Below are 22,750 nucleotides of genomic sequence, written 5' to 3'. Positions count from 1 at the left end.
TCTTCACTAAGCTGTCCATAGGACCATGAGGTATGTCTTTCATACTGTGCTTCAAAAAGTATGCCACATAGCAACGACTGCCAAATCATTGATAGGCAATGAACACACCGATAATGCCGTTCAATCAGCGCTTCCTGGTGACAGTCTTGAGGAAGAAAAGTTAGCAGATCTGACGTACAGTGGGAATCGAGGATATGCGAAGCATGAATGAGAAAGGTTGATATGTCACTTTAAAATCAGCACAATGTTACGAGGTGAGAGTAAATGATGCCGTACATGACTTCCGTGTCATGATAATCATGTTTGGATGTATCGTTTACCTTTGTCATCTATTCACGTCACGTGATACTAAATAGAGTATATGTGGAGCTAGAGAAACAGCCACGAGCATGCTATGAGTGTGGTATGTTGTCATGTTCTTACATGACACGCGTGTCAGGATTATCATGTTTGCACAAGTCATATATTTTATCATTCATTGACGTCACGTAACAACAAATTTGGTATATGTGGAGCTAGCAACAGAGCCACGAGCGCATCATGAAAGACCCTATGTACTCTAATGTAGCGTTGACGCACGCTCTCTGCTCCCAGTAAAAGCCAATGCTGCTGATGACAAGGCTCCAACAGCAGATCGTCAAATTATTCCAAAGCTGCGATCCATTGTGAGTGTCATCAGAAGTCTTCTGACAATCATCGATACGCCAACTGCAAGGAGCAGCCTACAGGTGCTGGACGCGTTGAGCCCGGTCCTTGCAAGCCTCCAGTAAAGCCATGGCCGACAATCACAAGTCGTTCCGACAGGAGGTGAGAGAAGCGTCAATTTTTCAGCGGAACGCAAGAGGTCTGAGATCTCGCATATCTGATTTTCGCCAGTTCGTTCATCTGTACCGATTTCCTATCATGATTATATGTTAACCGTTTTATCGCACCCAATCAGACTATCTAGCTACGAGTCACTTTTCTCCTCAAGTGACATCGAAAGTAGCAAGGTTGTTGTATTTATTCGCCGGGAGCTTACTTACGTCGTCCAGCCAGTGCAACCTCACGACGGCAATCATTATGTGTGCTTGTCTGTTAAAAAAGGAAGGCGACATTCGCACTTCTAGGTGTGTATATATCTTCATCAAGTCAATTCGATGCCAACAAACTAGACGGCAAATTAAGGGCGCATCTGGGTCCGTGGGTTATCACCGGGGATTTCAATGCACATCATCCCATCTGGGGAAGCTCAAGGCTTAATTCAACATGACGACGTCTAGCATCATAGGTTTCCAGCCATTGTCTCGTCCTTCTGAATGAAGCCAGTCCTACGTTTTTGCGAGGCACTACATATAGCAGCTCTCTTGATTTTTCCTTTGTTTCACGCCAATTTGCTACACGGGTAAAGTGGTTTTTGGACATGTAAACACACCGAAGCGACGACATCCCCACTTACCTGAAGATTGAAGGTATTTCGAACACGTACTCCTTTACCACCACAACACAAAGAATAGATTGGAGTGTGTTCAAAACTGAACTTGAGGATGCTTGTGAAGAAGGCCTGTCCAATGGTCTTCAGCAAGCTATTAAGGAAACTGCACATGCGGCTATGCGCACAATATTATGCTCTTCGAAGTACGCTGAATTTGACCCCAAGCTGGAGCGACTTCGTGCGATCAGTTGTCGTGCCGAAAGACGATACCGTCGCACCAATTCCACAGACGATCTACGAACAGCCCGGTGCATCCAAAAGAAGCTACAACGTCGCCTCGACAAATTAGACACCCAACGATGAAGGAAATTTTGTGCGTCGCTAGATCCTCATAAAGCACTGTCTCAGATATGGAGAATTGTGCGAGGCCTACGTTCTGTTCCAGAGCAGCACTTTCTCTTCAAAGCCCTTGCACTTTTTCATCGCCGGCACGAAATTGAGGTAGCAGAAGATTTCTGCACTATGACCGGGGGCCAGACAACGTACACAAGCCTACATACAGTGAATCATATCCCTCACTCATGGGACCCGCGCATGGATATACCGTTTACATCACAGGAGCTCGATGCGGCGCTCGTCTTATGTAATAAGCCGTCGTCAACTGGCCCGGATGACATTTCATACAGAATGCTGTGCAACCTTGGTAAACGGGCACGAGAAGCATTCCTTAACATCTTCAACAATCCCTGGCAAGCTGGCGTCGTTCCGCAAGATTGGAAGATTAGCCGCTTGGTACCAATTCTTAAGCCTGGCAAATCTCCCCCGGACATTGCCTCTTACCGACCAATCGCGCTTTCAAGTTGTGTAGGAAAGGTAATGAAGAGAATGATCTTGGCCAGGCTTGAATGGTACCTGGAATACTATAAGATATATCCGAACGCCATGGCTGGTTTTCGCCGTCACTGATGTTCGATCGACAATGTTATAGATCTCGTCACATATGTCCAGCAACAAAAGGCATGTAAACGACTATCTGCTGCCATGTTTATTGACGTAAAAGGAGCTTACGACAACGACCTACATGACACCATACTCGAAGCCATTGAGTCAGTGGGCCTAGGTGGGCAACTATATTGTTGGACACGCAGTTATTTACAAGGGCGGACCCTATTTGTGAACACTGCAGATGGTCCAACCTCCCAACACTCAACGCATTGTGGAGTTCCGCAAGGTGGCGTCTTGAGTCGAACCCTCTTCCACCTCGTTCTGATTGGTCTTGTAGAGTGACTACCAAGTGTGGTCAAGTTATCCGTGTGCACTGACAACATCTGCGTCTGGGCATCTGGCGTGACAAGACCTCAGGTACGTGCAAGACTTCAGAAAGCTCTGACGTTGGTAACAGTGTACCTCAAGGACCAGGGTCTGAAAATCTCGCCAGAGAAATGCGCATTGATTGCTTTTAGTCTAAAGCCAATGAAACCATACGCTATATCTATCGACGGCCAAGTCATACCATATGTCAGGACGCACCGATTTCTAGGCGTATTCATTGATAGAGACCTCTAATGGGGCCCACATCTGGCCCACTTGAAGTAGAGGCTGACAGAAATTGCTAACTTATTCAAGTATCTTGGAGGAAAAACCTGGGGGACTTCAGTACATGCAATGATGCAATTGTACAAGACGCTTTTTCTTGGCTATTTGCGCTACAGTTTGCCTGTGTTGACCGATACCTGTAGAACCAGCATTCGGACTCTCGAAAGCGTCCAGGCTATGGCTCTGCGAGTTTGTCTGGGGCTACCGCGATGTTCATCAACAGCTGAGACAATCGAGATTGCTAATGACTACCCGCTAAAGACGTATATCATGAAGGAAGTGCTCAGAGCACACGTGATCCATCTTAATCGCGCCCCTGCCCATCATCTAGCTTCACTGCCAGAAGCCCGACCTCATGCCTCATTTTGCCAGACAGTCTTGTCATACCGCACACGCATTCCTACAGGATATACAACTACATCAAGGATTTCAACTCGCCCATGGAGTATGACCAATGCACATGTTGAACTCACGGTTCCAGGCATAGGGTCAAAAGCCCGGCTCTCGTCTCCAGCGCTAAAGCAGCTTTCTCTTCTCTTGTTATATGAGAGATACAGTGAGCATACTCATCTATATACTGACGCTTCAACTAAAGTGGATGGGTCTGCAGGGTTAGTGATCTTTCCTGCAACAGCGACAACGGTGAAGTTTCGTTTATCCCAGCAGACATCATCGACAGTTGCGGAACTCTGCTCTAAGTAGCGCAATTCAAGTCAATAAACACCAAGAAGCCAAGAAATGGGGCGTGTTCACGGACTCTAAGGCAGCACTACAGTGTTTGATATTCGCCTTACGCCGGGGACCTCATGAACAACTAGTGCTGGAAATTAGAGAGCTGCTTCACCACCTCTTCGACGAAGGACACAGAATCACGTTTCAGTGGCTTCCAAGTCACTGCGGCATATTGGGCAACGAACATGCCGATGCAGCTGCCCGATCAGCACACGAAGATGGTGAGAAAGAATCTATACCATTTTCAAGGACTGATGCTGCAATGACCATTCGAAAAATCGCTAATGCAAATTAAAATCCTTGTGGAACGCCGAGTGCTTACGGCACACGCGACTGCATAGACTGGACGCGTCTCGTCGACTCCGGCCTCCATCTGGACTCTCTCGACTCGAGACAACGGTGCTTTGCCGACTATGGCTTGGTGTCGCCTTCACCAAAGCTTCCGCCTTCCGAATCGGCATGGAAGACAGTGCTGCTTGCGGTCATTGCGGCAGCGATGAAACTATAGAGCACGTTCTCTGTCACTGCCCTCGTTACAGCGTGCAAAGACGGCAACTAGCTGCTGCGTTAGCTCGCCTTGACGACAGACCTTTGTCTGAGCAATCATTGCTTGAAAGGCGACATAATTTGTGCACTTACAGAAAATCAGTGAAGGCCTTACTGAACTTTTTGCGTGGCAGGGGCCCATTGTTTAGACTGTAGCACCCCAGCCCCCCCCTACCCTTTTTTGCGCGCGGCTATTTTCCTCTTCGCTTTCTTTCCCATCTTTCTTCCTCATTCCCCCTTCCCCTAGTGCAGGGTAGCAAACTGGATGCTCCATTTTCTGATTAACCTCCCTGCCTTTCCCTCATTTTATTCTCTCTCTCTCTCTCTGACGCACACCCATGCTTTGCACAGCGACGCCACGTTAGCAACATGTGCACGCGAGCACTCTTTAGTCTGACGCCAAGCGCGACCAGCATCCGCCGACGGCAACCGGTGCGAAATGCGATATGCTGCATTTCGTGCTGATGCAATAAACTAACATTACTCTATGCCGATGCGTTACCCAGACAATACTGCGCCTCCATTTTTTTCGTGACGGATGGACACCGCATGCAATGAAACGCGCATGCGTCAAAGCAACGCCGTGCGGCGCGCGTCTGCGAGTATATGGCAGAACCAGCGCGTGGCGTGGCAACGCCGGTGAGCACGTGCACCACGTCTTGTCTAAATGTATTAGCACCTTGATTGTGGTATGTAGTGATGTTCTCACATGACACGCATCTCATGATTATTATGTTTAAACCAGTCACATACCTTCGTCAATCATTGGCGTCACGTAATAGCAAGTTTAGCATATGTGAAGCCAGCAAAACAGCCGCAATCGCATCATGACTGTGGTATGTAGTCATGTTGTTACATGACACACATGTAGTGATTATCATGTTTCAATGTGTCATTGACCTATGTCAGCCATTCGCGTCGCGTAACACCGAGTTCGAAATATGTGAAGCTAGCGAAACAGCCACCAGCGCATCATGAGCGTGGCATGTAGTCATGTTGTTACATCACAGGCATCAAAGGGTTATGAATTTTGCACCAGTCTCATACCTTCGTTATCCATTCACGTGCCATAATACCAAATTTGGTACATGTGACGCTCGCGAAACGTCTGCGAGCTCATTATGAGCGCAGCATGTAGTCATGTTGTTACATTAAACGCATATAATGATTTTCATGTTTGAGTCTGTCGCTTGTGTTTGCCATGCAATCAAGTCATATACATACTAGTTTCGCAATATCCCATGTGAATGAAACCACCGCAAGAGCTGCAGGACCATGAAATGAAAATCGTGGAATTCATGACATACATGCAATGATTTTGGTTTCATGTCTAGTCAAATTTATTCCTCACACAGCCATGTTATGTCATACCAAGTTTCGTATTGATACCATCATCGAAACGGCCAGGACAGCTAAAAGTCATGAGCGGCCTGATAGATAGATAGATAGATAGATAGATAGATAGATAGATAGATAGATAGATAGATAGATAGATACGCTCAATGTCACCGAAGTTCGCTAAAAATGCATCGCATTTATTACTGCTATCACAAACCAACACCACTGGCAAAATTTAGTGCCCACTTCAGAAATCACTTTAAACACTTGGAATAGATCAGTAGACTGCGTAATCAACACAACATAGCCCGAACATTCTGAGTTTACAGACACCTACATGGCTACGCCGAAGTGATTTCAGTGTGGGACGCCGGATCGACGAAGAATAGATCCCAGCAGGAGAACGTAACTGTTTATAGCACTTATAAAAAAAGCATGAGGTCAAGCATACTGACGCCACACGCGTCAGAGGTAAAGAGCTATGATAGCCGAGCTTGGTATCTTAGGTTTTATAGCTATCAGTACTGACGAAAGCTTCCGTCAAAGCTGCGGTGGTGCTGTCCCCTGTCATAAACGTGTTGCAGCAAGTGGCCGTGTCACGCCGGGCTAACCAGTGACGAGACGGAGGTGGTGCAGGTTTGTTCAGAGAGGTCGCCACACCAGTCTGCTTTGCCATTTATGACTAAAGTTGGCTTTCACGAACAAACTGTTCTTTCGTTATGAAATGACTCACAACCCTTTTTGCGACGGCTGAGGTAGCAAAGATACACAACAGCACATCTTCAGCGACTACCTCGCCTTATAAGCAACGCTCAAAAGAAATCACTTGCGCTCGCGCTCCCTTGCATAGATATCGAACCCATAAAGGCGGAAACCATTCCGTAATGTCGTACTGAGAGGCCATCACGAGTAAAGTTGACGAAAGTGTTGCCAATCTTCTTAAAATCATAATCCTTGCATCGGCGAAGAATACAGTTTGATGATGTTTTGATCACTGCGAAGCACATTACTTTGTGTGGGGGTGCTCTCTCTTCTCTCTCTCTTCATTTTGAAAGCTCCGTCATGTCTCTACGAAGTGTACAGTAACAAACCTTTTCTTTTGTAGCGGTGAACATCGAATCCGTTTCTTTCTGTTCGGTTCCTTGCTTCCTTTGAAATAAATGCTTGTAAAATCTCACTACACCTTTATCGGACTGTTTGGTGCTTCATAATGAGGCGCCAGTTTTTGCAGCAAAGATGTATATAATTATACAGGGGAAAATATGGCTGCGTAGAATCGCGCAGAAAATGTAATTGCAACAATATTCTACCTCAAGGGTCTTCCCGCTTCCAGAAGTTTTTCGTCGGGTTTTGTCTGCGTATAGAGCTAGCAATGATATCTGCTGCAGCATGAACCGCTACCTGTGAAATATTTTAGACAGTCCTAACTTCTTTGTAGGAAACGCACAAAACGCAAAGCTCAAAAAGGCCTTTCAAATAAGTGGTGGCAGAGAAATTCAAGTTTAGCTACAGCACAAAATGTTGCGATGAATCTTAGGTTGCGACGGGCATAAGTGTCGCATGTGAAACATTCGCTGGTCAAAATGACTGGCAACAGGCCAAAACGTGTAAATAAATACTAGTGTAAACTAGAAATTGAAGTATGGTGACAGATTCAAGAACAACTTTTGCGCTCTACCTAGATTTTACAAATTAAATCACACCTTTAAAGCCTACATGAGCGCCAAGCGGTCATGTAGGCTTTCTAGCAAAAACTGTTATGCACTGCTGCCTCACTGAATAGCCTTCAAAGTGCAATACGAGATATAGACTAGATCCCTTTACTCTACGCAAACGCAAAGTCTGATGCTGTCATGCGCACCAGCTCTCAAAATTAGGGCATGCATATTGTTATCGCGCACCACGTAACTATATGCTCCTTAAGACGTAAAAGCAACTTCATGGAGAAAAGAGGCGCTACAGTCGCGACCGTGAGTGCACACAGTCGAGCCACGACGTACGCGCGCAGAGTGCATGCTGCGTTTGTTTAAAAAACATAGGCGAAGCCGGCTTGAGCTAATTTCATTCCGACGAGGACAAAATAATTTTCTAAATCCTTACATTACAATTACATCGGCGTGGTTGTGAATGCGCTCACTAATCTCTTGCTACTTCATTCGCCCTTGTAGTCGGCACCTTTATATATATTGCGAGGATTTCCCTACACAACATCGCAGTGGACGCAAGTCATTGCTTAGGTAATTATCGGTGCTGTCGCGGTGTGTATAGGCTTTGTGACATTAAGGCAGAGCCTTGCAGTTTTATTCCACAGGTGAAAGACCGACTCACGTTTTTCTCAGTATAGCCAAGAAAGCAGTATGCTTACGCAGCTGTAACATATAGTAACTTACAGAAAAGAAGCTTAGACAAACGTAAAAATTCTTCAGCAGATGCGACCAATGATGGTTAGCGGCCGGGCTTTTAAAATGCTCATAATAGAATAATAAGAAGCGCAAACCAACGGGACACAAGAGAAGAGACAAACAAGCGCAGAGTGAAACTCAGTTTATTCAGAGAAGAAGTTATATACCAGAAAGATGAGAAAGGGAAATAACTGGGGAGAAGGTTCCACCTTGATATGGTGTCATCCAGAAACGATATTTGACAATCTAACAGTCATATAGACTGTGAACTAACACAACTATCAATATTCTTTTTAATAAAAAAGGCTTCCGCAATCTGTCTAGTTTTCGTTTTATGATAGCTGTGCAGAATTGACGTGCGCGAAAAATCAGGTACGCAGCCACACTTTTTGCAATGGGCGGATAAATGTAAACCCAGGGCTGATTTCAGCGCGTTGTAGTGTTCTAGCAGGCGATTATTCAAGCAGCGCCGAGTCTGCCATATGTATAACCTGCCGCAAGACAGCGGGATACAATAAACGACATTAGATCGACATTTGGTGAAGGAATTGACATGCTTGACACCACAACCTTTCTTCACAAGACCTGCTTTCATTCTGCTTTGTAATTAAATTCTAAACACATTTGCTGCAGTTTTCCACGTGCGGAAAACACAACGTCTAGGTTGAATTTTTTGCAATTTTTTTGTCTTATGCGAAAATTCGTGCACATATGGGACTACCGCAAACTTACGTCGTTTATCTGCCTCCTTTAAGGGGCATCCCTTCCCTTTCTTCATGCGCAGTACCTTCTGAGCGGCGAAAATGAGGACAGTGGACGGAAAGCCTGCCTCTCGCAACCTAGTTATTTGATTAGAAAAGAAAACGCGCCATTTTGTGGAATATTTCAATTATTCCATTATGAATTTGTACCAACTAGCCCGCCTGTGAACCCTACTGCAATTTGAAAATGCTATATCGTAAGTTAGCTGAACGCCGTATTTCTCCGCCTTGGTTCAACAGAAGCTATTGATAAATCTGTCCATGTACAACCACCCCATAAATTTGGCTGCTTTAAAAGGCTCCTTGTTGCGAAGCGATTAGCGCAATTATCTAGGTGATCTTCCCTTGAAAGGTGATATTCTTGTCATCTGTCAGTGATTTTTTTGTAACGAGAGTCTTCAGAAAATAAAAACAAATTCATTTTGCTAGATATTTGTCGCAAACATGGATTCAAAATCGCGGCACTGCTGTTTGCTCTTCATGAATTGTCCGAAGTTTTCAGGGCCACGAGCCCACTGCGGGGAACAAAGTATTTTTCTAGAGGTTCTAACGAGGGAAGTAGACATGGAGCTCGTGTGGACTCGTGAAGCATAGTGAATATATTAAACGATCCTGCTCTCTAGAACTGTCACATTTGAGCCAGCAGTCAATGCACTTATCACGAACTAAAGATTACACCAACTCCCGTCAAAGGAAACCGTGTGTGTTGGTGAAGCAGCGGGTGCTAATACCCCTGTCAGACGTGGCAACAAAAGCGCACTTTGAGCGAGTACACTTCGAAGTGAGTATGATTTGCGTGCTGTCACAGGGCAAAGTTTATTGTCACTCACTACAAAGTACACTTTCCGGCAAGTGTGTTCGCCAACCTCACTTTGCTACGACAGCTGCGACGAAGTGTGTAGCCTCGGTACCAGTGGCTTGAACAGAAATATGCTGTTGCCTAAAGCCACACTTGTTTTATTTTAAAAAATTGTTTTTATTATAAGGAATACTGATATGTATTGAAAGAAGTCATAGTAATACAACAAAAAAACCTAGCTACTCTCACCGTCAGGCCGTTTGCATCCACGTCCGCTAGGAGGATGTGGCAGCACATGCTGTGCAATGGCTGCGTCCGTCGCGTTCTTTCGGCTGCGTCCGTCGCGTCCGTCGCCAAGCACTCTTGCACATGTGTAGGTGAGTTGTTCTCGAGTAATACAAGATGGCGTGCGCCACAGGTGCTACTTCAACGAAGACAACGTGGTCCGATGATGAGAAAAGCGCGAAAATAACAAATATACGTTCTATTACAAATACGTCAATTGCCACTGCCATGATTTAGAAATTACACTTCGCTTTTTCGTGTAGCAACAAAGTGCCAAAAGGACAGATCGTGAGCGTAAGTACACTTGCTCAAAGTGCACTTAAGTTGCAACGCGTGACGGGGGTATGAGGCTTACCCTGGTGGTGGCGTTCATGCTGGCGCTTATCACGGCGTTGTCATTTGTAAGTCAAATGCGTTTTCTTATCAGCGTTTTTTACTTTAAATGCGTTTCCTACTTAATCATGCAAATGGCGGCTAACGAGCAATGAGACACAGGAGACTCCGTTTCGACAGAGAGACTGGCAGTTCGCTTCTAGTTAACGTGCACGCTGCTAATTGTTATTGTTTAACAACACACACAAGAAATCTTCCACCGGAGCATCCTCGGAGGTCAAGCTTCAGTGCTTACATATATAGGTGGTGGCCGGTGATGGAATGTGCAGCACGAGCACTCAGCTTTAAAATGCAAAACATTTTTTTTGCGTACTGGAAGCACTTTTTAAATCTATCTATCTATCTATCTATCTATCTATCTATCTATCTATCTATCTATCTATCTATCTATCTATCTATCTATCTATCTATCTATCTATCTATCTATCTATCTATCTATCTATCTATCTATCTATCTATCTATCTATCTATCTATCTATCTATCTATCTATCTATCTATCTATCTATCTATCTATCTATCTATCTATCTATCTATCTATCTATCTATCTATCTATCTATCTATGAGTCTAGCCGCTTACGTTTCAGCAGGCACTATCGGGACCACCCCGATAACTTCGTGTGAACCAAATATATTTATAAAGGGTAAGATGGTTCGACGAATACGAAGTACTGGTCAAGACGTGAGTGATTCACAGTATCGCGGCGTTCGCCGTTAAACACTTTCCACCAGGCACATACCAGCTGGTGGGTATGTGTTACTGCTGGTAGTTATGTGCCAAAAGCGATTCACACTTAGTATCTACTGAAAAACGACGGCAACATAAATGAGTAATTTTAACGCGCAAGCGTTGAAAAAAGCCGGTCATGGCAGGATTGCCCCAACGAATGCAAAATCTAAATGTCAGGGTCCAAGCAATAATCGAACCGAAGCAAATAGTGTGACAATTATTCATTCTCTCACAGACCCACGCCAGGTCTCGAAAGTGCTTTTCAAATAGACTCTGTCATCGTTGCAGTGCTAGCTATATAAATTTAAGAAAGCCTACATATGTACTCATATATGACACAGCCGTCACGTGGTGTTAACGTCAATTGTAGTCAGGAGCCATGCGCTGAGGTTTAATTATGTAGCATTGTCCTGGGATACCATCCTTGCAGGCACAACGCTGCATCTAAGCTTACCGCTTTTGATGTTGATAATACTAATGCGCCTGCTGGTATTGTAGCGCAAGTGCTAAGAACTAATTATTAGCATCTGCAACTCCTCAACTTATATCTGGGCGTGCAGCATATACACAAATATTTAGCCTCTTTTCATGAAGTGTCGCTACATTAAAAATTACAACCGGTTCACCTACTCTTCGCATGCTTCGCCCAAAGTCAATGCCAAGGTACGTGGGGTTCGCCGAATTTGTTTCTATCAAGAAACTCGCAAGTGGATGCTGCGTGCTGCAACGCGAGAGAGGGAGAGTGTACGTAAGCAGAGAGAGGGGGAGGGGCGCCCACGCGTAATGGGGCTGCAAATGCCGTCGAGAGAGATGCTTAGTGGATACAACAGGGGAGGGCTGTCGAGGAGAAAGGGGAAGGAGCGCGCATTCGCACTGAAGGTAGTCACGCCGCACACCTGACTGAGTTCGACCATAAGACGCTTTGCAACAAAAAAAAAACAAACATTGGTAATTTATATTTGTGTCAAATAACTCTACTGGGCACATTGGGTACTATCATTTACTATCCCTTCTGCATTGATGTTTTATTAGCCTGCTTAAAACCACGTCACTGATGCCGATTCAATGCATGAAAATGTACGAAGCAGGCTGGGCTCAAGAAGGAGTGTTTTAATGATCTCATTTTAAGCAACGCAAACCGAGCAGCCGAGCACAAAGTGAAGAGAGATCGTAGTACAAGGAAGCAAATTTCAGCTGTGCGGTGCAACTATGCCTCGTGACGCTATATTGAAAAAAAAACACGAGGAAGCTTGGCAGCTGGAAAGAGACTACAAGGTGACACTACAGATTTACTAATGCTTGTGACAGACCTCTCCCCCGCCCTTCACGTTCACACAACCACATTTCGAAGCATGAATATGGCATTTAATGAATCTGAATACGTTAACGGCAAGCTATCCCAACAAGTTTAACAAAAGCTTTTAAGAAGTGCGCCCCTGACTTGAAGGACAGAAGCGTGTACTTGTTGCATTTATGTAACATATCGTAACAAGTGTGCGTCACTGTAAGCTATGCAAGGTAGATATCGATAATTTGCATACTGGCATTCTTATTCCTTCAGTTTCTGAATACTACAGAAGGAATATGGACGTACGCAAGCACCTCTACAAGAACTGTCACATGTGAGGTGAATAAAATGAAATATATATCTACATCGGAAATTATTTACCAGCGGAAGTTCCTGTGGGGCGAGAAAAGGTAATGTTTTTTTTTGTGCTAGCGCTTTGTGTTGTTTCTAAAGAATGATTCATTGTTTGGTTAACCTACAGGTGCGAGGTTGATCTTCAAGGACAGTTTTTTCGCTCATATGACGACCGGATGACGGTGCAATCCCCATGTACGTCCAAATACCTGTTAGTTCTACCATATACTCTTTAGAAACACAATGTTACGCTGGAGTGTATAGAGGGCGGTGACAGTATTAGACAACATTGACTGTGTAACCACAGCCACGCGAATTAAAGATTGGGTGCCATGCTCCGCTTATGCTGCCACGACCCAATGAAACATGACCAGTAATGACCAGTGGTCACATTAGCCAAGCCCGTGAACGGAGTCATTTGTTATTGTCATTTCTTCATTGCTGTTGATTTGTGGATGTGTTGACCGCTCCGACAGCATGGTTTTTTGGGACACAATTGATAACCATTAAAAATTCACAGCTCCGAATTCACGATGACCATGAGAGCCCACGCTATGTCTAAATATTTGTACTATAAGGGGGTTAATGGTCTAAAACAGCTCTGTTACTTCAGTGGGGTCAGTCACTGTCTTGTGCCCTTTCGGATCTTTGTCCGTAGTCATCTTCTATCTGCTCTTACTAATACCGTCTTTTTCCCCGCTAAATTGCCACTGTGGTGAAGAGAAGCCATCCTGACGACTCAAGGCGCAGCAAGCACAAGGGGATCATAGTATGATTGTAAGCAACTGATGTGGACTATTTTCCGACCATGGCAGTCTGTCCTCGAGAGATGTTTTTGGTTCGATGACATAGTTGACCAGCGATGTTCATGAAACGATGCGGTACCAACCAATGGACTTGAGAGCAATCTTTTAGGAGAGACCGGAGTACTTGACTGGAGCAGAGAGCCATACAAATAGGCCTACGGGAAAGGTGTGATGAGTAAGGCTTGTCTTGGTCAAGCCGTTCGTTTTAGATATTGTAACGAACAAATACAGTGCCGGAAGCTAAAACAGCTATTTATTAATGGCGAACTTGTGCCCGTCAACTAAATACACAAAGGTTTTGAGCTCACTCGTCAAAAAAAACCTTGTCAACTTCTCTAGCATCTCGCCTCGAGCTGCTCCTCGAAAAACCGCCAGCGTTCCTTGTCCAGCGCGTGATGTGGTGACACGTGCAGCCAGCGTTGCATGGCGCGTTTAGCTTGGCGCGTTTGGCTTGTCAGTTGGTGTGGCAGAATTCATAAGAGCAGGAAGCGGGGCAAGACTTCGGTAGGTGCCTAACAACATGCGGCATTAGTCCCCCTCCTGAAACGCATCGTCCCGATGCGTACGCTGACGTCGAACAGTTTTGTAAAGGAGTATTTATCTGATGTTTGAGCACATTTATCAGTTGTCTCGTTCAGTGCCTTTCGTAGTACGGTTTCATTCGTACTACATGTACGACTTCTGGGCGATTCCTGCGTCGGGTTGAGCACACTTGCCCTTCAGGAATTACTTCGTAGTTTAGCGTGCCTAACTGGCGAAGTACTTTGTAAGGGCCGAAATAGCGCCGCATCAGTTTTTCCGATAGGCCAGGTGCGCGTATAGGCGTCCACACCCACACTTTGTCTCCGGGGTTGTACTGTACGTCTCTCCGCTTCAGATTATAGCGACTTGCATCGGAGCCTTGTTGCAAAATGATACGATGTCTTGCCAATTGCCGTGCCTCTTCTGCCCTTTCTATGTAGTCGCTGATGTGTGGGTCACTCTCATTCGAATCGTTGACAGGTAACATCGCGTCTAAGGTCGTTGTGACCGTCCGACCATAAACAAGTTGAAATGGCGTGAAGTGTGTAGTTTCTTGTACTTCGGTATTATACGCAAATGTTGCATAAGGCAAAATACTGTCCCATGTCTGGTGCTCAACGTCCACATACATCGAGATCATGTCGGCGAGAGTTATATTGAGCCTTTCAGTTAATCCGTTTGTTTGCGGATGGTATGCTGTAGTCCTTCTATGATCGGTGTGGGTGAGCTTCATAACAGACTGCATCAAACGGGCAGTAAATGCTGTTCCTTTGTCTGTAATGACAACCTCTGGTGCGCCATGTCGTAGTACAATCTGAATGACGAAAAACTGGGCTACTTCGTTCGCCGTTCCTTTCGCGAGAGGTGAGGTCTCAGCATATCGAGTCATGTAGTCTGTTGCTACCACAATCCAGCGCTTTCCCGATGAAGAGAGAGGAAATGAACCAAGCAAATCCATTCCCACTTGCGGAAATGGCCCTTTTGGTGGCTCTATTGGTTGCAACAGACCCGCTGGTTTCGATGGTGATATTTTACGTCTCTGGCAATCGCGGCATGACTTAACATATTGGTGCACCGAATCCCTTAATTTCGGCCAATAACACTTCCGGCGAATTCTGGCCAAAGTGCGGCTACTACCCATATGGCCAGCCGATGGGTCGTCATGACACGCTTCAAAGATTTCTGCTCGCAGTGATGATGGTACAAGAAGCAGAAACGTCTCACCGGTGTTTACGAAGTTGCGCTTGTATAGGACGTCGTTCCGGAGGACATAGGATGTCAAACCACGGACGAAAACTCGTGGTACCTCAATTTGGTGACCCTCCAAGTATTGGATAAGCGGGCGTAGTTCCGGGTCCTCTCGCTGAAGACGAGCCATCTCCGACACATTCAGAACTGCAAGAAATGGGATCTCTTGTTCTTGGTCAGATGATGGAGACTCAACAGGTGCGCGAGACAGGCAATCCGCGTCATTGTGCTTGAGACCGGACTTGTAGACCACAGTGATGCCGTGTTCCTGCAGACGCAGGCTCCATCTAGCAAGTCTTCCTGAAGGGTCCTTGATGTTTGCCAGCCAACACAATGAATGATGATCACTGATTGCTCGAAATGGTCTGCCGTAGAGGTATGGGCGAAACTTGCTGATGGCCCATATAACTGCGAGACACTCTTGCTCTGTCGCTGAGTAATTAGACTCAGCATTCGATAGAGTGCGGCTCGCGTATGCAATGACCCTTTCTTCTCCATTCTGCCACTGAACGAGGATGGCACCGAGGCCAACGTTACTCGCGTCGGTATGTATGTCTGTATCGGCCTCTTCGTCAAAATGGGCAAGTATTGGAGGAGACTGCAAACGGCGTCGCAACTCTGAGAAAGCCGCTTCTTGTTCCTCCCGCCAAGAGAATGGTACACTTTCTTTCGTTAGCCGTGTCAAAGACTCAGCGACCTTAGCAAAGTTTTCAACAAAGCGTCTGTAGTAGGCACATAGTCCCAGGAATCGTCTGACGGCCTTTTTGTCTTGCGGTTTCGGAAAATTTTCAACTGCTGCAGTCTTTTCCGGGTCTGGGCGGACGCCTTCCGCACTAACTATGTGCCCGAGGAACCGAAGTTGACGAAATCCAAAGTGACACTTTTGCGGTTTGATGGTCAGTGCTGCCACGCGAATGGCATCCAGTACCATTCTCAGTCGGTGGATGTGCTGCTCGAAGGTAGAAGAAAAAACCACTACATCGTCGAGGTAGACGAGACACGATTGCCACTTGAGTCCGGAGAGCACAGTGTCCATCATCCTCTGGAAGGTAGCGGGAGCAGAGCACAAACCGAAAGGGAGCACTTTGAACTCGTGTAGTCCTTCTGGGGTCACAAATGCCGTCTTCTCGTGATCTCGTTCGTCCACCTCGATCTGCCAATATCCACTGTTTAAGTCCAATGATAAAAAGAAGTGAGCATTGCGTAACTTATCCAAGGCATCATCGATCCGTGGAAGTGGGTAAACATCACGCTTTGTGACTTGGTTCAGCTTTCTGTAGTCAACGCAAAACCGCAGAGTGTTGTCCTTCTTTTTGACTAGCACTACCGGTGATGCCCACGGACTGTTGGATGGCTGAATTACATCATTGTTGAGCATTTCCTGCACTTGGTTCTTGATGGCTTCCCTTTCTTTTGGCGCTACTCAGTATGGGCGCTGATGCACAGGTCTCACGTGTTCTTCGACCACGATATGGTGCTTTGCGACGGGAGTACGTCCGACTTTCGACGAGGTGGAGAAGCACTCGGCGAACTCTCTGATGATGTCAGCAATCTGTTGCTTCTGAGATGACGAGAGCTCTCTGTCAATGTCTACTGACTGGAGTACGTTATCTACTGTCTCTGAAGCTTTATCAAGAGTGCAAACATCTGAGACTTGCACGTACTCATGCAGCGATGCTACGGATGTTCCCTTCGCAACATGCTGCAGCTCATTTCGAAAGTTAGTTAATAGGACATACGCACATCCATCACGAAGGCTCACCAGGCCTCTTGCCACGCATAGTCCTTTTTCTAGTAGCAGTCCGATGTTTCCGTCAGTTAATTCGTCACAGTCACGAAGAACTTCACTCCTCACAAGAACGGTCACACTGGAACGTGGCGGCACGGTTACATCTTCGTCCACAATGCGGAGAGGTAGAACGATTGGTTTCTCCGCATGACAGAAGGCGATGGCATTCTCCGTAGAAAACTAAACCTGGGACTCTTGCAAGTCAATGACTGCATTGTTTGTTTGCAAAAAGTCCATGCCTATAATAAGTTCCCGGGAGCACTCAGGAAGCACAATAAAGCTGCCGACTACACAAATCCTCTTATTCCTATCCTTGCGGTGCATAACCCCACGGGACTAAGTGCCCTCCAGCGGTACATATCTGAGGTCCGGTCCACTCCGTCATCACCTTCTTAAGCTTCTTTGCGAGAGCATTACTGACAAGGGGATAGTCTGCCCCAGTGTCTATTAGCGCAACGGCCTCGACGTCGTCGATCGTGACTAATATCTCGGAGGTAACGTCGCTACTACTGCACTTGACCGTCGTTGCGTAACTGCCACCGTCCAGTCGGGCTAACAATGGAGGGTCTTCAGTTGTCAGTAAATCAGCAGCCTCACCTCCAGAGGTCGCTGGCTCTAGTTTTTTCGCCGCGGGCTAGGTGAACGTGATCTTCGGAGATTTGATGACGGACGAGGACTTGGCGACCGATAGCGCAGCGGTGCTGTCGAACGCGACTCCCGTTGTTGCGTGTCTTGAGGTGAATAGCGTGAAGACAAGTATTCTTCGATTTCGTAGGGCCGTTCACCGTTCCGTGGGCATGGTGCATTGACTGGAAAACCACGCAGTCCCGTTCGACGATACTGGCACGCCCGGTAAAGGTGACCTGCTTCTCCGCAGTGGTAGCAAAGAGGCCGCTGGTCTACAGTGCGCCATACATCCCTCTTACGTGGTCTTGCTTCTGGAATTGTTAGCGGCGTACTCGGAGAAAACGTCAGAGGCATCACAGCAGTCGCAGCCGTCCGATTCATGCATCCGAGGTCCTGTCGTACAGCTTGCGCGTACGACAACTGAGGCGGAGGCTCCGGTTGTGCACGCAGTAGTACCTGAGGTTCTGGTTGTAGAACCGCTTGCCGCACTTCTTCGCGCACAACGTCGGCAAGTGAGGACATCGCAGGATGAGCTTGAGTCATGTGTGTTTTCTGGAGTTCTTCCTTTACGACAGCCCTCACAATTTAACGCAAGAGATCAATGTTACTCGTGAGGGTTGTCGACGCCGCGCTAACAGATGAGATGCTTACGTCCCTGTTGTATTGGCGCGCGTGCTGCTGCAGGGTCTTTTCTATCATGGTCGCCTCTGATCTGAACTCAGCAAGAGAGCGCGGTGGATTATGCACCAGGCCTGCAAAAAGCTCCTCCTTCACTCCACGCATCAGGTGCCGCAACTTCTTTTCCTCAGCCATGATCTGGTCGGCCCGGCGGAACAGTCGAGACATGTCTTCAATGTACATGGCGACGCTCTCGTTGTTCCGTTGGTTTCGCGTCTGAAGAGCGGCCTCTGCCTTTTCTTTGCGGTCCGTGTTTGGGTACGTAGCAAGAAACTCTCTTCGAAAGTCGTCCCACGATAATAAGGACGCTTCGTGGTTTTCGAACCACGTACGTGCAGAATCTTGCAGTGCCACGTAGACGTAGCGAAGTTTCCGGTCTTCGTTCCAACCGTTCAGTCTGGCAACGCGTTCGAAACCGTCGAGCCAGTCTTCGGAATCCTCGAAAATATCACCGTGAAATACCTCTGGTATGCGGGGCGGGTCCATGACGATATGCGAGAGAAATGAAGTCGCTTGGGTGGCCATTGCAGGGGCTCCGGAACTTACGTCCTCCGCTGGTCTCGAAGAATCGAAGAGGGCACCAAACTCGGGCTGCTCACCTCGTAGGCGACGACTCGTTCGTTGGTGTACGGGAGTCAACAGCGCTGGCTCCAACCTTCGGGGTTCTGGGCTATGTTCCCTATGCTGAGATGGGCTTGGAATCATACCCCGCACCTCCACTAGTTTGTAACGAACAAATACATTGCCGGAAGCTAAAACAGCTATTTATTAATGGCGAACTTGTGCCCGTCAACTAAATACACTAAGGTTGTGAGCTCACTTGTCAAAAAAACCTCGTCAACTTCTCTAGCGTCTCGCCTCGAGCTGCTTCTCGAAAAACCGCCAGCGTTCCTTGACAAGCGCGTGATGTGGTGACACGTGCAGCCAGCGTTGCATGGCGCGTTTAGCTCGGTGCGTTTGGCTTGTCAGTTGGTGTGGCAGAATTCATAAGAGCAGGAAGCGGGGCAAGACTTCCGTAGGCGCCTAACAACATGCGGCAATATTTCGTGCGATGGATGCAAATTAACGTGCTATTCGGCAGCAGTCTTCGGCACCCTGAATAAGTTCCGAGGCTGAACGGTAATATGAAGCATCCGGGCGGTATGTAAGGATCGTATCAAGTGGCGAAGAAGCCTGACGTTCGTACAATAGAAACAAAGGCAAAAACACAATACTGGCCTGTGGGGCCATGTTATACCAAATGGTCACGAAAGGCAGCAACAACTCCTAATTAGAAAAGTCGGATGATATGTTCATAGCAACTCACCTAGTGGTTGCTTAAAGCGCTCGATCAAACCATTCGCCTGCGGCTGATAGCTTGTAGTGGAGCGATGAATAATGCTGAACTCATTAGGAAGCTCCTGAGCGACCTGCGATATAAACACGTGCCCTCAATCGCTAAGCATTCTGTGTGGCACGCCGTGGTCAAAGACAAAGCTAGGCAAGATGAATGTGGTGATATCCGAGCTGCAGCGGCTGGCAAATCGGTGGTTTTCGAACAAGGGGCGAAATGTTAAATGGCCACAAAGAACCGGCCAATTCTAGCAGGAGTACAAGGTAGGAGGCCACAGAGATTACTGCTGATTCTACCAAACGGTCGAGCTCAACACAGCACAGGTTTCTATTGATCAAGTGCATAAAAGGTTGTTTTCAGTCGCTGACACACCGTGTATGAACGTGTGAATATGCGAAAAAGCATGTACGTTTCGCGCCAGAAGAATTGCTGGCAAAGTCAGTCATATGTTTTCGAAACACCAGCATGGGCATTTGGAGAGTCTGCGTGGACGTTCAACATTAAAGGCTTCGAAAAAAATGTTTAGAAAAAAGACGCTCAAAGAGCGTCTTTCTTCTAAGTATTTTTCTTTGCATTCCAAGCTTTCACTCTGTTATGACGAATGCCAAAACGATTAGCAGCATAATTCACTATTTTGCTACATATAAGTACATATAGGACTGCGAGTGGAAATCCGGTCGATAGTTGCGACGGTACAACATGGTATCCCGTATTACATAAAGAGTAACTTTGGGGGATTGTGCACGAGGTAGCCGCTGGCGTGGTGTCGTAGAAGACGAGGAGACAATGTCGATGAGTCTTTGCCAAGGGTCTTTGATCTGTTCCGAAGGTATGCCAGCGATATAAATGCTGTCAATGATAGCTCCGGCAAAGGAAGCAGGTTAAACAGTAAAGAAAGCGGCTAACGAGGAAATGCGCCTGCGTTGGTATGCTTGCGCCTTGAGTAATATTTGACGTTGTTACTAAATGTCGTTTATGTCATTCCAAAGGATCCTTTGTAGAAGTGAGCCAACAAACTGAACGATGTTGATAACAACAATTAATGGGCGGCCGTATAAGTGTAGGTGAAATGTTCGTGATGCCCAAACAATGACCAAAAATTTCATTTCGATAACAGAGTATGAGCGATTTGCCTTGGTGAGAGCGTGATTAGGATACACCCCTAAGTGGTCCGAGGAGCCATGCTTGCACTGAGCAAGGGCAAAGCCAAGTCTATGCCAATGACATTCCGCGTGCCCCTTGGTTGGAGCAGTAGGGTTGAAGTACCTTAAAATAAGTGTTGACTTAAGAAGATGATTTAATGTTGCGAAAACTTATTCGCACGTTGGCGACCAATCAGAAAGTGCTCATTGCTAGTGAACAGATTTCTGAATGAAGCAATTATAGAAGCGAAGTTCTTCACAGAGCGACGAAAGTATGAGTACAGTCTGACGAAGCCTTGAAGCGCTTTCAAGGTAGTGCGCTTCGGGAACTTAGTGACAGGGCCAAGCTTTCATGAATTTGGGAGAACGCCATCTATTGAAACAACGTGGCCAAGTACTATGAAGTACCGAGCTTTAACTGTGAATTCTTGATGTTTACCTGAAGGCCTGTGAGCGCGAGGCAGCTGAAGACTTAGTTCAGGCGATAGGGGTGACTGCTAAAATCAGCAGAGAAAGCACTGAAATCATGAAAATAATGTGGACATGCCTTTCATAATACGGGAGCGGGACACGCGAGCATGCCGATGGTGGAAAGAGGAGAACAATGAACATGGCGTGTGCGCTCCTGGCACGCGGCAGCTACTGGGAGCGTGAAGTTGCGACTAAGGAATGGAGGAAGACACAAGTTTTCTGGTCCGGCTCCGCATCCTCTTTGCGGAATTATGAGCCGAGAAGCCTCGAAACTCTTACATTTGGCAGCCAACGAGAGGTTCCCCGCCTTTGGCCACCGACATCGAGCCCAACGATAAGGACACTGCTTGAATGTGTGCTCTTCGACATCCATCCGGCAGTTGCAACTGGCTTCCTATTTTGGCCCCTCCGCAGGTGATATTGGCTACAAGCAGCTCTGGAAGCTAGAGTGGGCTGGCCTGGACATTTCCCGCTTCGGAACTTGCGACCAGTTCCGGCTACTCTGGCCGGTTCAGATAGTCCACGGCATTTATTACTCCTGGGCTATGACGTCCGACGAGGTGTGGCGCGTGTCCGTCGTCTGCCGATACATCGTCAAGCTGGGGAGCCTCTCACGACGACAGGCGACGGGGTGGTGACGCATCATCTGTCAAAGAGGGTGCAGCGGCCCCAAACAAGGTCAGGAAATTACGGGACGTGGAAGAACGGGGAGACGGGGTGGCACCGGACGAGGCAGAGGGTGTCGGCAAAGGCCCTGAGAACGTGGACGCCACGCAGTTCCCGGCGGCACTCGACAAAATCTCTCGGAACGAACTTGATGATCTCCAACCCATTGAAGAGGACACCAGTGAGTGTCGGACTGGCCGGCGGGACGTCGGTGAGATCGGTGTGGAAGTGGAAGCCGTGTGTGGAGACGCCGCGTGACGAAACGGTCCTCTGGCCCGAGAAAAAAGGAAAAGAAGGAAAAGAAAGCGGAAAACACACTACGCATTGCGGTGCATTGCTTTGGTGGCAGAAGACCAGGCGACTACTGCATAGAGAGAGACGGCACTGCAGGCTTGGCGGAAGCAGGCTGCGGTGCGAACGGTGCGAACTAGAATGCGAAGGCAGTCGAGTATTACCCGCAGGGCGGAGAACAAGCTCAGACTCATAAATTAGAGGAGGATAAGGCTTCAGTTGAAGCAGAACTTGATCGCTTCAAGCGGAATAGAATGCAGATGGATGTCCGCATAAGTCAGCTGTTGTATGAGTTGGGAAGCTTGACTGATGATCACGATCTCTAGAAGTCCAAGCGACAGACCGTGTACGAACGTGGGGTCGAATGGATCAACAAGAAAGACTACAACAATTCTGTACTAGGGGACGCGTTCCGCACTGAAAAAAATTGGCTGAAGACTCGCGGGAGCACAGTCGCAGGAAGAGGTTGCTTGCAGATTCTCAGCATCACTTCAACAATCAGCAGGAGCAGCAGTGTTCCAGGTTCATGGGGCAGTTGCT

General features: G+C 47.0%; 1 protein-coding gene across 5 annotated transcripts in view; it reads left to right on the top strand.

The window, feature by feature from the left end:
- LOC142772023 (uncharacterized) overlaps window positions 1–22,750 on the top strand; it is a 107,902-nt gene that overhangs the window by 56,642 nt on the left and 28,510 nt on the right. For 3 of the 5 annotated variants that reach the window (XR_012886252.1, XR_012886250.1, XR_012886249.1), the window contains 2 exons: window positions 12,557–12,693; window positions 12,765–12,832. Coding sequence is in view for 1 of the 5 variants with exons in the window: in XM_075874095.1 (XP_075730210.1) it covers window positions 775–807; window positions 12,557–12,693; window positions 12,765–12,832 (238 nt within the window). In the remaining 4 variants the exon portion in view is untranslated. Of the gene's footprint in view, window positions 1–594; window positions 808–12,556; window positions 12,694–12,764; window positions 12,849–22,750 lie in introns of all 5 variants that reach the window. The other 2 variants (XM_075874095.1, XR_012886251.1) reach the window with 2 other exon arrangements.

Source organism: Rhipicephalus microplus, chromosome 9 (assembly GCF_043290135.1).
Source record: "Rhipicephalus microplus isolate Deutch F79 chromosome 9, USDA_Rmic, whole genome shotgun sequence".
Taxonomy (NCBI): domain Eukaryota; kingdom Metazoa; phylum Arthropoda; class Arachnida; order Ixodida; family Ixodidae; genus Rhipicephalus; species Rhipicephalus microplus.
This window is presented reverse-complemented; position numbering and strand designations above follow the sequence as displayed.